At 41.8% G+C, this 18,608-nt stretch overlaps 1 protein-coding gene across 2 annotated transcripts in view; it reads right to left on the bottom strand.

Moving 5' to 3' along the window:
- Positions 1-18,041, bottom strand: part of adam11 (ADAM metallopeptidase domain 11) — a 73,314-nt gene extending 55,273 nt beyond the window's left edge. Inside the window, exons 1-6 of one of the 2 annotated variants that reach the window (XM_064923750.1) lie at positions 17,640-18,041; positions 16,964-17,160; positions 6,278-6,354; positions 5,648-5,714; positions 1,396-1,478; positions 1,196-1,259 (exon numbers count right to left, since the gene is read on the bottom strand). In XM_064923750.1, coding sequence (XP_064779822.1) covers positions 1,196-1,259; positions 1,396-1,478; positions 5,648-5,714; positions 6,278-6,354; positions 16,964-17,160; positions 17,640-17,697 — 546 coding nt within the window. In that variant the 5' untranslated portion in view covers positions 17,698-18,041. Of the gene's footprint in view, positions 1-1,195; positions 1,260-1,395; positions 1,479-5,647; positions 5,715-6,277; positions 6,355-16,963; positions 17,161-17,639 lie in introns of those variants that run through there. The other variant, XM_064923749.1, reaches the window with a different exon arrangement.
- Positions 18,042-18,608: the final 567 nt, after the last annotated feature.

Here is an 18,608-nt window from a genome sequence, read left to right as displayed (position 1 = left end):
TGTAATGGAGCTGTGTACCGAACCTCGATTGCCTGTCGTCCTAATGGAATAGCCTTCAGCCTCTTCTATCCTACCCCTCGCTTTTCTCTCCTTTTCTTCCACACTCACTTTTCCTCTCTCCTACCACTCTGTTTCGCAGCCGAAACGGATCTCTCAAAAGGAGAGGTCCACAATGTTGTGGAGTCTGGGACAAAGCCCTAATATCACGTTGGTTGACATATTATATCATCCTATACTGGTGCTGCTTGCCCCTAACATCCAAGGCTGGGAGTGAACGTATTTTCCTCCACTACTCACGTTTGAACTAAATGGCTCTGGGATGAACTATACACACACACAGTGCATAATCATGTTAGAGCCAAGTGTATGGCTTATTTGTCTACTGACATCAAGGATGGTGTCCTTTGTGGGGTTTCGTAATGTATGGCTGGGACCAGAACCGTATACTGTATGGGTAAATATAAAATGGCTTTGGCTTGGATGGCAAACAGGAGGTTATAGTTCATCCTGAATAGAAGGAGACAGATGGGACAGAGGTTAAAGCGATAGATTCAAAGACCGCCAACGAGTCCGCACCGAATGGTCTTGGTGATACACGGGAATAAATAAAATAAAAATAGATTCAGCTGTCAATTCCATCAAGCCCACATGGTGTCCTTCGCTTTTACACAGCAACTTGTTTTTTCCCCCCATGGACAAACATAATCAGAACGTTCTTTTGGGGGCTAGTTGAAAAGTCCACGAGCACTTCCAAACTTACTATATGCTTCCAGATTTCAGAATAAGACGTGCGTGTGCAGGCAGTAGCTTGTAAAGGACGACACCTGCACAAACATTGCTATGGTGCATTTTATTGAATTCCAGTCTTACTACAGTTTAATTAGTTCTCTCTCTCTCACACACCCCATGGGACTGTGTATCAATGCAATACTTTTGGCACTGCACAGCACAGATGGAGTATCGCTGTCTGTGCTGCCAGTGAGCGAGAGAGAAAGAGGTAAACAACGGAGAGGGAAAGAGAGTTGAAAGAGTCCGATGCAGCGAGAGAGCGAGCGAGAGACAGAGAGAAAGAACACGCGGTCTCTCTACTAAGCAGTGGGCTGGAGCCACTTCCGAGACGAATCCACCGGGCAGCTCCCCATTTTTCATCGAAGGGTATCCCACCCCTCCATCCTCTTCCCTTATTCATACTCACCTCCCCACCGGTATTGAGAACAGGCTCGATCCCATAGGAGAAGTTCCCATCGGAAAACATCCCACTGGAGAGAGAGAGAGAAAGCAAGAGTGAGGCTCGTAGAGTTTGTAGTAACAAATGGGAACTCTGGTAGGGTTTGCAGATAGAAACAAAACAGTGAGGCATGGAATGGGCAGAGGATGGGTATCGCCTCGACTCACCGTAATCCATGGCAGGTAGAGAGAGCAACCCACGAGCCTGGTACCCCCCTCAGTCGCCCGTGGTAGTAACAGTGTTCCCCTCCCTGTAAACGCACACAACCATTCACTCAGTATTAATTCTACTTTGCCCTCCCAAGTTAAAGAAACAAAGGCACAAGTCGATGAAATAGAGTGAGCTAACCAACGACGAAAATGCAATCAACACCACTTATTAAGTGTGAAGCAACACCCCCCAAGAGTGGGTCTGAATGAGCTGCTTGGTCAACAAAGCTGTATCAGTAACTACTATAAATCAGAGGAGAGAACCTACACCTACAGTGGCTAATGATGCGTGAAGGACAGTAGAGACTATATTTCATTACCACACAGGTGTGGTTGAGAATCAGATGTGTGTGTGTGTGTGTGTGTGTGTGTGTGTGTGTGTGTGTGTGTGTGTGTGTGTGTGTGTGTGTGTGTGTGTGTGTGTGTGTGTGTGTGTGTGTGTGTGTGTGTGTGCGTGTGTGTGTATTAGAATAGGAAAACATCCGTGTCTGTCTGTGCATGTGTGTGCGTGTCACGCAGTCAGTGTAATGAACACCAATAAGTTATGCACCACTGTCATCTGAGCCCACTGTCGTCTCACACGCTAAATAACAGAAGAAAAGCTGCATTCAAGTGAAGCGAACTATAACTATTTAGACCGTTCAAGCAACAACCCGGGGCTAGTGTTTTTTCCCCGCTTGGTCAAACTTTACTCCAACTGTATCCAACCAACCAGACAGACCAACGCTGCATCTCAATAAACTACAGCGGCCTCCTCTCCTCTGCTCTTTCCTTAGCCTGCACTGGTCTGAAACACACAAGCAGCATGGTCGATCCCTTTCCAGCAACATGCACCCGTCCAGTTCTTTTTCCAGAATGAAGGCAGGATTTTATATGAGCTAGCCATAATGACCCTTAGTGTAGCTTAGCTTAATTTATCTCTTGTCGTGGATTAGCGTGCGAGCAAGCCATAATGAATCTTAGCTTAGCTTAATTTATCTCTTGTCGTGGCTTAGCGTGCGAGCTAGCCATAATGAACCTTAGCTTAGCTTAATTTCTCTCCTGTAGCGGTTTAGCGTGTGAGCAGTAAAAACCTGAAGCATTCAGTGGGGGCGTCCACTCACCACCAAATATGGTGATGATATGAGGTTCTGCGTGTGTGCGTGTGCAGGCAGAAGATGGCGCAAGATGGAACTGGGCCAACATTCCGCTCATTTTCTCACAGATGAAACTTTTGATCTTAATACAGTTTTCTGTTCCCAAAACTAAAATCGGTTATGAACAGAGAGCAATAGGTTTTCCAGATTTGACCCTTTAAAAGTTTTTGAAAACGGGCTATGTTTAGAGGTATTGCAATGGAAGTTAGAGTTCTTGGCTTGCACATGCGCACTTCAGAGAGTAGGCGTTCACTGACAGGAATGAGCAAATACATGATAAAATGCACAAATAGGATCACGTTAGCTCTTGCTTGGCTCTGCCCATGTTGTTCCTTGTCCTGCCAACTGTGCTTCTATGGTTTCCACTGTAAAAAGGACCATATGTCCCATCTTGGCTTAGTTAAAAGTATCATTGATAGCGGTTTAGCATGAGCTAGCCATAATAAACTCTAGCTTAGCGTTAGCTTAATATCTCCTGTGTCTTTAGTGGGTGAGACCCTGGGGCCATTCAATACCAATTAGAAAGGAAGCCCAGTCAGAGCACTTAGCACGGGACTGAGATAAATAAACAAATAAATAAATAAATAAAAAGGGCAGGATTACAAGGGTAAGTGGAGGAAATCAGATTGGCTCACACTCTGCCGCGGCCATTAGTGAACGAGGTGGATTGAGTGTCCTTCCAGAGGAGGAGAGGCTGGACACATCCACGCATACGCACACACACACTTTCAGAGGAGAGGCAGGATGAAGGGGGGATCATTCAAGTCATTCAGGTATAATGGACTACTGAAATGCTATTCAAGAAATAATATGTTTCGTCTAAACATGGAGGAATGCATATTTCAACATGATTCAATACTTTGATGTGCAACCTAATCCAGTGATTGTCACTAATTTTGGTTTGACAAGTAGGCCATTGTTGTTATATTTTACTGTCAAAAATAAGGCTTCAGAATGTTATTTCAAATTTTCTTGTACACTTATATCATAGGCTAATTCATTTGGGGTTAATTCACCACTTGAGGAAGAGGAAAACTCAACACACATCGTCTAGATCGCCAACTCTAAATATAATACCCACTGCTAGTTGCCATGTACAAATCTAACAGTAAATGTCCTAATAAAAAATGGAAATGTATCTCAAAGCCATATCACATATCTTGTTTGTAAAATAGTTGAGCTACTGAGCTCAATATTGAGAAATAAATATTTTACCTACAAACATGGAATTGTTTGTCGGTAAAATGCAACTGCATTTTGAAATGTTTTACAATCAAAACGCATTTCTTTCTCCCGGAGAGGCGAGTGGCTCGCTAATCACATTAGCAGGCCCACCGAAACAGGCACATTAGCAGGCCCACCGAAACAGGCACATCAGCAGGCCCACCGAAACAAGCACAGCAGCAGGCCCACCGAAACAGGCACAGCAGCAGGCCCACCGAAACAGGCACATCACCAGGCCCACCGAAACGGGCACATCAGCAGGCCCACCGAAACGGGCACATCAGCAGGCCCACTGAAACGGGCACATCAGCAGGCCCACCAAAACAGGCACAGCAGCAGGCCAGACACGTAAAATACAGGAATCATGAGGATAACGCATTTTACTGTTTGACCAAATCATGGTTTTAGCAGCCCCAAAAATGGAAGGTTTGAGTGAGGTGACCATGTAGAAGGTGCAGCTCGCACCGATACAACCAGCTAAAATGTTTACCCGCACAGCCAAGTCAAATAGTTGCAAAATGGAACTAAAAGGTCACAGTCTGGAACCCTGAGGAGAGGGCGACTCTGCGGAGGACACGCTCAGTAGAAATGCACACACTCACTCATTTAATAGTTTTTTATTTATTTATTATTTAACTAGGCAAGTCAGTTAAGAACAAATTCTTATTTACAATGACCAACTACCTCGGCCAAACCCTAACGACACTGGGCAAAATGTGCGCTGCCCTATGGGACTCCCAATCACGGCCGGTTGTGATACAGCTTGGAACTTCTTGTTCTAGAGCCTGCGATGCACTTGCCATTGCATGATCAACGAGGTGGAAATGTAGCTAATATCTGAATGAAGGGCAACTCAGCAGCACTGCTGACTTTGCAGAACAGCTTGTTTGTTCATGAACAGAAGAGAGGAGGGGCCACCCCATTAAGGGAGGAGTTGAATGAGATGCCACACCTATCCAAGGACACAGCCAATGAGAATGAAGGATGCTAATTGGTACTGACAAACTAGAATAAAACAGCCCTGTTTTGTTACAGCACTATCAAATACTGCTACCAAGTCTCAACTAAGGGAGAGAGGTGGCCAAAATAGGAGGGGAAAGTGCCAATTCCAAGATGGTAGAAAGCTACTCAAGGGTTTCTCAAACTGTTTTTATGTACCATCACACTCGAGGACAAAACGGCAGGACAAACGGAGAAATTAAGATTAGACCAAATAAGAACTTAACAAGTACATGACGTTGCACTGTCTAGCCGCGAATAATTTCTCGGTTAAGTCCATCTAGGGCACCTTAAAAGGGGTTAGACAGTGACCTTGCAAAACGACCGGCGTAATTGCATCTCTCCAATTTCATTAAACTTCCGCACCGCAGTACTAGCTATTCATGTCTGCAGGAACAAGACACCTCTCAGTCCTCCAAAGAAGTCCTCTGACACACAAACACACACACAGGCGTAATAATACAGTATAAGCATAGTTATAGACACACATAAAGACTGGTATAGGCTCATAATTCCGTATACCAATGGTCGTAATGCATTATAAGTATAATCATAATCACTTATAATGTACAGTGACATAATGCTTCATAATTGCACTTTCTACTCAAGGGTCATACAGCATTATAATGACTATCAGTGTGATGCATTTATAAAGTCTATGCCAATGAGCAGCACATCATTAGTCCTGCGTCATAATCTTTGCTATGTTGTGTTATAGCACACTTATAAGCCACTATTAAGTCATCTCTGAATGCTTTAGGTGTGCGTGTGATGATCATACTACACACTCATCAGCCAACCTTCATGTCTACACCCTAGTGGATGTACGGATCGACGAAAACAAGTTGTACCATGTTTTGAGACGGCCTCCCTTCGTCGTCAAAGTGCCGCTCCACATAATCCGAAGACAGGAGATTGCTGGGGGGGGAAATGAGAGAGGGAGCGAGAGAGAGAGAGAGAGCGAGCAATGACATTTCCCATACAGGCATAATCATTACAAGAGACAAGCGCATACAAAACACATTTGTTAAAAGCACTATACAAATCCAATTGGATTGATGGAGGCATTGAGTAGAAAGGGGTGGTGGAAGGATGGGCCCAGTTACCTCTATGCCATGTGAAGACGCTTTGAGAGCTAGTGAGGAGCGCTACATGACCACAATCCATTAGAACAATGTGTTGGTGAGGAGGAGGAGGAGGAGAGTATATGCCGTGATTTAGCTTTAGTCTATGAGCCTCAAAATGTTACCATCTACAATGTTTTAGACATTCCATTCTAGTGAAGAAACTCGTAGATGGATTGTAACGGGGTTGGGGTAAATTCATTTTTTTTTTTAATTCAACCAAATCCACAGAGGCGACATTGGGCAATGTTTTTATTCATTAATTGAATGAAAAATGTCCTTAATAAAAAGCTGAATTGAACACAATCCTGTATTGTATAGAATGCTAGTGATGGTCAGAGCAGTGTGTCAACTCACTGGTTCAGCTCCAAGTCCAGGATGAAAGACTTGCCAAAGGCTTCCACCAGGAAACTGCTCTGGGCTAGATGGACAGGCTGAGAGAGAGAGGGAGGGAGAAAAGTTAGAGGTGTGTGAGCGTGTATGTGAGAGAGTGAGAGAGAGAGAGAGAGAGAGAGAGAGAGAAAAGCACAAAAGGGAGAGAAAATCAGTGGTGGAAAAAGTACTCAATTGTCATACTTGAGTAAAAGTAAAGACACCTAAATAGAAAATGACTCAAGTAAAAGTCATCCAGTAAAAAATACTACACTTGAGTAAAAGTATTTGGTTTTAAATATACTTAGGTATGAAAAGTAAATGGAATTGCTCAAATATACAAACCAGACACCATCATTTTTTAATAGATGTTTTATTACCGATAGCCAGGGGCACACTCCAACATAATTTACAGACAAAGCATTTGTGTTTAGTGAGTCCGCCAAATCAGAGACAGTAGGGATGACCTCTTGATAAGTGCGTTAATTGGACCATTTTCTTGTCAAAATGTAATGAGTATTTTTGGGTGTCAGGGAAAATGAATGGAGTAAAAAGTACATTATTTAGGAATGTAGTGAAGTAAAAAAGTTGGCAAACATAAATAATAAAGTACAGATGCCTCCAAAAACTTAAGTAGTACTTTAAAGTATTTTTACTTAAGTACTTTACACCACTGGAGAAAATGCAGGTACACTTAGGGTGTAAGGACAGGACTGAGGCAAGGCTGGCCAAGGTTATTAAAAGGTACAATGCCTTCAGAAAGTATTCACACCCATTGACTTTTTCCAAATTTTGCTGTGTTACAAAGTGGGGTTAAAATTGATTTAATTGTACTTTTTTTACAAGAATCTACAGAAAAAACTCTAATGTCAAAGTGGAAGAAAAATGCTAACGTGTAAAAATAAATAAAACACTAACATATCTTCTTTACATAAATATTCAACCGCATGAGGCAATGCATGTTAGAATCACCTTTGGCAGCAATTACAGCTGAGTCTGGTTAAGCCTCTAAGTGCTTTCCACACCTGGATTGTGCAACATTTTCCCATTACTCTTTTCAAAATTCTTCAAGCTCTTGTCAAATTGGTTGATCATTGCTCGACAACCATTTTCAGGTCTTGCCATAGATTTTCATGCAGATTTAAGTCAAAACTGTAACTCAGCCACTCAGGAACATTCACTGTCCTTTTGGTAAGCAACTCCAGTGTAGATTTGTCCTTGTGTTTCAGGTTGCTGTCCTGCTGAACAGTGAATTAATCTCCCAGTGTCTGGTGGAAAGCAGATTGAACCAAGTATTCCTCTAGGATTTTGCCTGCCTCCATTCTTTTTGCTTTTTTTCCCCCCTGAAAAAACTCCAGAGTCTTTAACGATTACAAGCATAAACACAACATGATGCAGCCACCACCATGCTTGAAAATATTGAGAGTGGTACTCAGCAATGTGCTGTATTGGATTTGCTTCAAACATAACACTTTGTATTCAGGACAAAAAAGTTAATTGCTTTGCCAGATTTTTGGCAGTATTACTTTAGCGCCTTGTTGCAAACAGAATGCATGTTTTGGAATATTTGTATTCTGTACTGGCTTCCTTCTTTTCACTCTGTCAATTGGAATAGTATTGTGGAGTAACTGCAATGTTGTTGATCCATCCTCAGTTCTCATATCACAGCCATTAAACTCTGTAACTGTTTTAAAGTCACCATTGGCCTCACGATGAAATCCCTGAGCAGTTTCCTTCCTCTTTGGCAACTGAGTTAGGAAAGACGCCTGTATCTTTGTAGTGACTGGGTGTATTGATAAACCATCCAAAGTGTAGTTAATAACTTCAACATGCTCAAAGGGATATTCAATGTCTGCAATTTCTTACCACTAGGTATCAGTCTTTGTGAGGAACTGGAACACCTTCCTGGTCTTTGTAATTCACTGTCGGCTGAGGGCCCTTACAGATAATTGTATGTGTCGTGTACCGAGATGTACTAATCATTCAAAAATCACATTAAAACACTATTATTGCACACAGTGAGTCCATGCAACTTATTAAGTGACTTGTTAAGCAAATGTTTTACTCCCAAACATATTTAGGCTTACCATAACAAAGTGGTTGAATACTTATTGGACTCAAGACATTTCAGCTTTTCATTTTTTATTAATTTGTAAATATTTCGAAAAACATAATTTCACTGACATTATGTGTAGGCCAGTGACAAAAAACAACAACAATTTAATAAATGTTTTATCCAGGCTGTAACAAACAAAAAATGTAGAAAATGTCAAGCAGTGTGAATAGTTTCTGAATAATCATCACTCATTCACATTCCATTAGATGGCAAGATGCAGAATCTGTCATGCCACAAGTCATTCATTGTCTTAAACAAATTATTCAATACCTTATAGTTTTGGCAAAAATGTACCTCTGTGGAGGGTTGAGAGAAAGCGAGAGAACGCAAAAGAAAGGAAGAGAAAGAAAGAGTGCAACACAGTGGGAAAGATGGACAGAGAGCAAAAAATAAAAAGGAATAGAAGGACAGAGTACCATCAAAGCCACAATAACACTGTCAGATAAATGTCCCAACTCCCAACCCTGTTCCAGGTAGTGAGAGAAAAACAGCTTTACCTATCAATCCCCAATACCACTGTCTAGCCCAGGTGTCCCCAATCCTTTTCTAGCATGAGAGCTACTTTAAAAATTTTAAAAAACTTGTCGGGAGCTACTCGTTTTTTTCTTGCTTTCAGATAGACAAGTTCTTCTCATCTCCCCTGCAATTCTTCCCCAGGTCCTTAGTGTACAAGAGAAAGTAGTGCACTATGCTTTCTGTCAATATACATAGTTAAAAAAATAGTTAATAAACAACTAAGTGGGGCCATATAAAATCTGTGATTTTTTTTTCTCCCAAATTCTGTTTTATATATTCCCCAATTATATTTCTCTGGTTTTAAGTTTATTTACAATTGTTCATTGAGAAACAATGAAATTGGATGTTCTGAGTCTATGTCAATGTTTAAATTACATCAGAAGACCTTATGGTTTTTGTTTTGGGAAAAAACTAACAAAATGTTGATTTTGAGAGTAATTCCCCTTCAATTGCACATCTGGCCCTTTAATTGCGCATCGAGCGAGCGAGGAACGTGCAATCTTATGTTCCGGTCTAGCGATGGTTCATTACTGCTGCTGCTCATTTCATGGCAAACTTTGAAAAGAACTAATAATAGATACAAATGATATTCATGATATACTTCTGCCAGACAAGCCTTTTTTTGCAGTTAACATTTAATTGAGAAGGTTTTGGGGAAAGTATTTCTGTCAACCCACGAGACCGTTATCACATCAACTGGCTGGCTACACACGAGCGATAAACAAACGCGCGCACCACACAGAAAGACCGGGGAAATATTGCTGGAAATGAACTGGCAGATATTTTGTTTTTAAGCAAATAGTGGCTTACTATGGGTGGGATAATGTCAATGTTGCGTTGATCAGATAGTAGCTGGGAGCTTGCGGTGTCGGATACTTGTGAGATGTATCTATGACAGTTTGCGATGCAACACTTAAATTGCATGTTCTTTAATTAAGAATTGTTTGGCAAGCTACTCATAGGTGGGCTGCGAGCTACTGGTAGCTTGCGATCAACCGGTTGGCAACCCCTGGTCTAGCAGTGAGCCCCTTACTCCACCTCGGTGGCTGGGGCTAAGGACCTACTGTGCGGGAGGCTGCTGCTGGTGAGAGTGTGTGTTTGAGTTGAGTGTGTGTGCCTACCTGGTGGAAAGCGTTAGAAATAGGAGGCGTTAGAAATACGTTCAATTTACAGCGGCAGTGGGGCACTGCCAAACCTAGACAGCCTAATCAAGACGGGCTTGTATCTCAACCCAGTTTGTGACAGTCCACTTAGTCGAGAGCCTTGCTACCTGAATATTACTGGCTGCAGAGGTGCTGACACAAAGACTTTCTGTCTAATAACTCCAGCGAGTCGTTTTGCTGTACTGTATCTGACCTTAACGGTCTTCTCTGTAAAAAGTTAAAAAGACAGTTGCTATTTATCTAGCTAAGGAATGAAACGGTCGGAGGAGATTATTATTTTTTTAAACATTAAGCCTGTTACTCAATTATCATTCCTATTTGCCATTAACTTCTAGGGAATGGGCATAAGTTATCCGAAATACTGTACCAGCTTTAGGGCAAGCAGACCTTAGAATAATTATAAAGCGATTTGGAGTAGGGAGTGCTGATCTAGGATCAGTTTTTCCTACTAGATAATATTGAAAATGATTAGGGGGGGGGGGGTCGTAGCTCAGCAATTTGCCGAGGTAAAAGAGGGCTTCATACAGAAACACTGCAAAGGCAGAGTTTAAGGAAGGTCGTCTCGGTTACACACGAGCACTGGGCAGCCCGGTGGTGGAGGGCACTCAAGGTTGCCTCAAAACGGTGAATCTTCCTGCCTCGCTGAATGATTGGCAGATAGCATTGATAGAGCGGGTAATGGGAGAGACCAGGTAAAGGTGTAGAAAGGTGATAGGGGCGCAGACAGGCGGGAGAGGAAGGGAGCCCCACGGGTGGCTGCCATGGGGTATCAGGTGGGGTCAGATGAATCAGCACCATGGAAAGAGTGTGTGTGGAGGACAGGGGTACTAGCTATCGATGTCCAAAACTGACTAGAATTGAAATGACTGACAGTGAACTCCCTCCTGGGAAAAAAGTATTTTAATTTCCTTTAATGATTGGTGGTGACAACAGCTATGACCTTTTGACCAAGCAGGCTGGGGCGGTTGGGGTCAATGTCAGCTCAGCTCTAGTTAGTTTTGGACAGTCAGGGCACAAATATGGGCAATTATATACAGTACCAGTCAAACGTTTGGACACACCTACTCAAAGGGTTTTTCTTTATTTTATTACTATTTTCTACATTGTAGAATAATAATGAAGACATCAAAACTATGAAATAACACATATGGAATCATGTAGTAAACAAACAAAAAAAGTGTTAATCAAACCAAAAATATATTTTATATTTGCGATTCTTCAAAGTATCCACCCTTTGCCTCAATGACAGCTTTGCACACTAGACCGGTGGAAATCTGTCCTTTGGTCTGATGAGTCCACATTTGAGATTATTGGTTCCAACCAACGTGTCTTTGTGAGACACAGAGTAGGTGAACATATGATCTCCACACGTGTGGTTCCCACCGTGAAGCATGGAGGAGGAGGTGTGATGGTGCTTTGCTGGTGACACTGTCAGTGATTTATTTAGAATTTAAGGCACACTTAACCAGCATGGCTACCACAGCATTCTGCAGCAATACGCCATCCCATCTGGTTGGCGCTTAGTTCCACTATCATTTGTTTTCCAAAAGGACAATGACCCAAAACACACCTCCAGGCTGTGTAAGGGCTATTTGACCAAGGAGAGTGGTGGAGTGCTGCATCAGATGACCTGGCCTCCACAATCACCCAACTTCAACCCAATTGAGAAGGTTTGGGAAGAGTTGTACCGCAGAGTGAAGGAAAAGCAGCCAACAAGTGCTCAGCATATGTGGGAACTCCTTCAAGACTGTTGGAAAAGCATTCTAGGTGAAGCTGATTGAGGGTGGCTACTTTGAAGAATCTCAAATATAACCCATATTTTGATTTGTTTTACACTCTTTTGGATACTATATGATTCCATGTGTTATTTCATAGTTTTGATGTCTTCACTATTATTCTACAATGTAGAAAATAGTAAAAAGAAAATAAAAACCCTTGAATGATTAGGTATGACCAAACTTTTGACTGGTACTGTATATACATTTTAAGCTTTATTTAACCAGGCGAGTAAATTAAGAACAAATTATTATTTACAGTGAAGGCCTGGCCAGTGAAGACCCATGGTCTAAGACCAAGTCGGCAAAAAATGTGATTATTTCATCTTATTTAGAGAAGAAAACAATTCTTCCCTGAAGCATCTTTCATTGATTAGATCTTATTTGCTCCATTTTGCATTTAAGAGGAAGCCACACATAGCTCCCTTCTTTAAAGCAGCATATATATTCTCCCCATAACTGTAAATAACCTAACCCATATCACATTTCAGTACACACTGAACGTCTGCAGAACAATGCCTACATTCTACTGCTCAGAAGATAAAGCCTCTTAATAGTTATATCTCCACTGCAGCTCCGGCATAATGTTCTGCATCCCAAATGGCATCCAGTTCCCAGGGGTGATTCTCACAAAACTGGCACTTGACAAAACAGAAACACATTTTCCACCATAATTCCTATTGGACCACTAAAATTAGGATCTGCAGTTATGTCTTTCAAAATGATTTATGTATATTGATCAGATATTATGCATTTTTCCACAACTACAGTACCAATGCAAAAATTCTCAATGCCCTAACAGTTTTCAAAGTCCCGAAAAATAACAAAACTATTTTTTTTTATTTTTTTTACATTGCTCACTGAATGAAAAGGCCCGAGTTAAAATATAATTGTTTTCAGTTATGTTTAAATTAGTTTATTTTGTCATTTCTCATTAACACAATATTTTCAGAATCTTGTATTTTGTCTTTATATTATTCAGACCCCTTTGACTTTTCCACAGTTTGTTACTTTACAGCCTTATTATAACATTTTTGTAAATGTATAAAAACATTAAAACTGAAATATCACATTTACATAAGTATTCAGACCCTTCACTCAGTACTTTGTTGAAGCACCTTTGGCAGCGATTACAGCCTCGAGACTTGGGTATGACGCTACAAGCTTGGCACACCTGTATTTGGAGAGTTTCTCCCATTCTTCTCTGCAGATCCTCTCAAGCTGTCAGGTTGCATGGGGAGCGCCACTGCACAGCTATTTTTAGGTCTCTCCAGAGATGTTCGATCGGGTTCAGGTCCGGACTCTGGCTGGGCCATTCAAGGACATTGAGACTTGTCCCGAAGCCACTCCTGCTTTGTCTCGGCTGTGTGCTTAGGGTCGTTGTCCTGTTGGAAGATAAACCTTCACCCCAGTCTGAGGTCCTGAGGGATCTGGAACAGGTTTTCATCAATGGCCTCTCTGTACTTTGATCCATTCATCTTTCCCCTCGATCCTGACTAGTCTCCCTGTCCACGCTGCTGAAACACAGCCAGATTCTGCCACCACCATGGTTCACTGTAGGGATGGTGCAAGGTTTCCTCGAGATGTGATGCTTGGCATTCAAGCCAAAGAGTTCAATTTTAGATTCATCAGACCAGATAATCTTATTTCTCAGGGTCTGAGAGTCCTTAAGGTGCCTTTTGGAAAACTCCATGCGGGCTGTCATGTACAAAAGTAAAAGTGCTAAAATATATTTAAGTATCAAAAATACAAGTAAAATTATAAATAATTTAAAATTCCTTACAAAAAGCAAACAAGATGGCTTAATTTTCTTGTTTATTTATTTACTCATAGCTAGGGGCATGCTCCAACACTCAGACATCATTCACCAACGAAGCATGTGTTTAGTGAGTCTGCCAGATCATGGGCAGTAGAGATGACCAGGGATGTCCTCTTGATAAGTGTATGAATTAGGCAATGTTCCTGTCCTGCTAAGCATTCAAAATGTAACAAGTACTTTTGGGTGTCAGAGAAAATGTATGGAGTAAAAAGTACATTATTTTCATTAGGAATGTAGTTAAGTAAAAGTACAAGTTGTCAAAAATATAAATATAATTTTTTTTTTAAACGCCGTAGGTAGTACTTTCAAGTATTTTTACTTAAGTACTTTACATCACTGCATTTTACTGAGGAGTGGCTTCCGTCTGGCCACTCTACCGTAAAAGGCCTAATTGGTGGAGGACTGCAGAGATGGCTGTTCTTCTGGAAGGTTCTCCCATCTCCACAGAGGAACTCTGGAGCTCTGTCAGAGTGACCATCGTGTTCTTGGTCACCTCCTAGACCAATTTCTCAGTTTGGCTGGGCGGCCAGCTCTTGGAAGAGTCTTGGTGGTTCCAAACTTCTTCCATTTAAGAATTATGGAGGCCACTGTGTTCTTGGGGACCTTCAATGTTGCCAACATTTTTTGGTACCCTTCCCCAGACCTGTGCCTTGACACAATCCTGTCTCGGAGCTCTACGGATAATTCCTTTGACATCATGGCTTGGTTTTTGCTCTGACATGCACTGTCAACTGTGGGACCTTATATAGACAGGTGTGTGCCTTTCCAAATCATGTCCAATCAATTGTGGTAAACTCATGTGGACTCCAATCAAATTGTAGAAACATCTCAAGGATGATCAATGGAAACATGATGCACCTGAGCTCAATTACGAGTCTCATAGCAAAGGGTCTAAAAACTTATGTAAATAAGGTATTTTGTTTGTTTATTTGTAATACATTTGCAAAATTGTCTAAAAACCTGTTTTCACTTTGTCATGATGGGGTTTTGGATTGATGAGGATTTAAATGTATTTAATAAATTTTAGAATAAGGCTGTAATGTAACAAAATGGGGAAAAAGTGAAGGGGTCTGAATAGTTTCCGAATGCACTGTACATATTATTATGTATACATATTTGGATAAAGAACAAAAGATTAAGCCAAAATTATTATAGCATACATTTTATATTTCCTAATAACTCTTTGCAGTGCTAGAAGAGTCACTACAGACCCAGGTTCAATCCCAGGCTGTTTCGCAGACCTGGACACCCATGAGGCGACGCACAAATGGCACAGCGTCGTCCGGGTTAGGGGAGGGTTTGGCCGGCCGAGATGTCCTTGTCCCACCGTGCTCTAGCGACTCCTTTTGGCGGGGCCGGGCGCATGCACGTTGACTTCGGCCGCCAGCTTTACGGCGTTTCCTCCAACACATTGGTGTGGCTGGCTTCCGGGTTAAGTGAGTAGAGTGTGTCAAGAAGCAGTGCAGCTTGGCGGGACCGTGTTTTGGAGGACGCATGGCTCTCGACTTTCGCCCCGTACAGGAGTTGCCGCGATAGGACAAAACTGTAACTACCAATTGGATATCACGATATTGGGGAGAAAAAGGGGTAAAAACGTACAATAAATAAATAAATTAAATTCTAAATATGTGGGATATGGACCAACAATGGTCAAACAACAGTCTAGGGAAGCACTAAAACAGGTACACATGTCAAAATGGGGGATATCCTTCTTTATGTGGCAGGGTTGCTATTTGCTCAAACACAAACTCTAGATTGTGGCTTTAAGTCAATTAAATGGGGTTTATACACCCATATTTCTTGACAACCCCTACTGATGTTACGCCCCAAAAATATAAAACAATACAATTGATACAATGTAGGCATGGTCCTAGTAAATAATTTAAGTTATAAACACAGCACACCCATTGATTATACATTAGAATGAGCTTATTATCATCACCAAAATTAAGTTTCTCCTTACTGAAATTGACCAAAAAAAATCTGTGGTAATGAGAAATGTGTTTCGGTAATGAGAGGCCCTTAGTTGAATCTGCAAGTAATAGGAGACAGTCATTATGAGTCAGGAAACAATTGACCACATCACTTAAGCCCATTCATGCGTCCATGTTGGAAAGGTAATGGCTCCGGTAGATTTTCCCAATTTCAGCTTTTTAGTCATTTCGGTAAAAGAAAAGAAACCTTTATTTAACTAGGCAAGTCAGTTAAGAACAAATTCTTATTTTCAATGACGGCCTAGGAACAGTGGGTTAACTGCCTTGCATTTAACCCACTTGAGAAGGTCAAGTGTCGTAAAGGGGGTGTTTGAGAATAAGATCCTCATTCTGAAGGCAAATAAGTGAATAAATTAAATGAACTTGTGCTCATCTAAGGACTACTCTAGATCATGCATCATGGGGATTACAACTTTATTTAATTTTGGGGGGTAGTTTTTACTTCAGCTTGAAAAAGTGTTACGATAATGAGAAACACTGTTTTTACGTAACAAATATTATAGTTTAATGTAAATGTAAACTTCAAAGATTGTATGATTTCTGAACAAACAACAGCAACATATTTTGTGTTTTATTGATATAAGTTAGATCTATCTAAAGTAAGATTGTATGAAATTCCCCGAGAATTCAATCTGCACGCATTTCGTTAATGAGAATTTGGGGTGAAAATTAAACAATTCTGGAGGAAATGTATAATTTAAAAAAAAAATAGGACCTTGTGCCATAAAATAGGTGTCTTAGACTTCAGAAGGATAGAAAACAATGATGCATCTGCAACAATCAACTATTGCCATGGTTAAAACTGGTTTCATGAGAATCGCCCATCCCTATGCATCCAAATGAAAATTTTGGACATGTCCCAAGTGTCTATAGGAATAAGTCATAAAGCTAGGTCATAAAGCTGTACCTAAGGGGTTAATTTAGGATTTTATAGGTGGTGAGGCAATAGAGATAATAGAGATAGCATTTTCTGTGAATTTGAGGAAGAGTTTACCTTCAGCTACATTAGTGAGATTTGGTGGAGAGAGGGCAGGAACACTCACATCTATGTCCAATATAGTTCTTGTTCATGTGCAGTCAAAACAGGGATACAGAAGATTAATGGGATATTTAAGCACCCAAAAAGTTGGATCTGACAGTGACCACCTTTCAGCAATGTCCATTAGGCCTGATTGGAAGTAGCTTGACATTGCTAGTTCTGTAGCCTACCGGTCTGTGCAAATATTGATAATGACTAGGAAAATTGTGTTCTCTTGTGTGTCACCTAGAGACAAAATATAGGACTCACCTGTGCTCCCTCGGTGTGGTTCTTGACTCGAGTGTCCAGATGGAGGTGAACCAACTCTCCCTCCGAGTCGATCTGTTGCAGGAGCCGCTTAGGCTGAGTGACTTCCTCCACAGCAGGTCCCCGGTCCCCCTGCTCCTCCGAAGGCTGCCATTCCCACGTCTCTCCGTCTCCTCTATTGCTTACCGAGCTGCTCCAGCCTTCATCCGAGCGGTTAAGGCAGGCAGCCAGAGAAAGGGGAAGAGAAGCAGGGTGATCAATCAATAGGGCTTTTGTTATCGTGAATGATGAAATGTCTGCACTGACAGCGGGCGACAACCAGCGATTGGCACACTGTTATCGCCGGGATTGACTATTGTGATGGTGGTGTTGTGGATGTCTGCTGCAGTCTTCCATGGACGCGATTTACTGCGTAGGCTGCCACTACAAAACCTTGGAGCACAGCTCCGACTCCATCCCCATCTCGAAGGCGGCAGGCGCGCGTTACGAGGGAAATTGTTAATGCAGCTAATCTTACCACGTAGTTCTCATGACAGGGAGTCTGCAAAATGGGACTTAAATAGCTCGGAAAATCTCAAAATAACCCGTTAATAATGAAGGGAAAGTTATAGGCCTACGTATAGCGTTAAGGGTTAAATTTGCGGGAAGAAAGCGCGGCTTTAACCCCCCAGTGTCTTACCTGTCACGGCAAACCGCGCACTCACTGCAGCGAACACCAGGCATCGCACCGCCAGCATGATGCTCACATAGTCCCTGGGATTTGCATGGAGCAACACCGTTGAACAAAATAAATAAATATACAAATTGGTGGACCAACTGCAGGTGACAATTACAGAGAGCCGCGGGGGACCCCTCTAATTAACGATGTACCCACATCACGACCAAGAACGGGTTCTCTACCTAGAAAAAATATATTCTGACAAGGTTATTCATCCTCCAACAAAAGGCTAAGAAAAACCGTAATAAAATATGGATCAAATGTGTATCACTACTGGCAAAGCCGGGGAAGACTACAGGCGAATACTAGTACCTATTGGGAGTGACGCTGGGCGGTTAAATGTGATCATTCTTCCTTGGCTCGGAGTTGCTGGAAAAAAAGTGAACTGGAGCGATTGCGAGCGAGGGGCGTCGAATCCGCGTTGACCAGAACACGTGGGACTCAGTGCTCCCTCCCTCATCTATTGTTGCATATTCCTGTCAGGTAGCACGGTCTCTTTTTCAGAAAACGCAAACTGCAGATTCAGTGGCAACATTAATGTCAGGCAGCTGTATCCAGCACACTGTAAGTATCATTGTACTAAGGAAAGTAATATAGGTGTGAGTGCAGTTTGACACCGATCTATCCATTGGCGGAAAGCGCCATGTACTGAAATGGTCCGACGAGCCCCATAGACACTGTTCTGCATTTAAGGACTAGGTTGCATTGAACAGCGGTCTAGTACTGAAATGGACAAACCCCTAGATTGCATATAGGGATACCTGTATGGGCAGACAAGACATGATAACAGCGGCAGCATAGGCAGATGACATTTCCCTACAACATATCATCGTAGTGTAGTAAACATATATATTTATATATATATATATTTTTTTTTTGCAGTAAGCATACTTACCCCAACTTCACCTTTCTCAAAACAGATTTAAACTC

The sequence above is a fragment of the Oncorhynchus masou genome, chromosome 18 (assembly GCF_036934945.1).
Source record: "Oncorhynchus masou masou isolate Uvic2021 chromosome 18, UVic_Omas_1.1, whole genome shotgun sequence".
Classification (NCBI taxonomy): Eukaryota; Metazoa; Chordata; class Actinopteri; order Salmoniformes; family Salmonidae; genus Oncorhynchus; species Oncorhynchus masou.
Note: the sequence above shows the minus strand (reverse complement) of the source record. Positions and strands in the feature narration are given on the sequence as shown.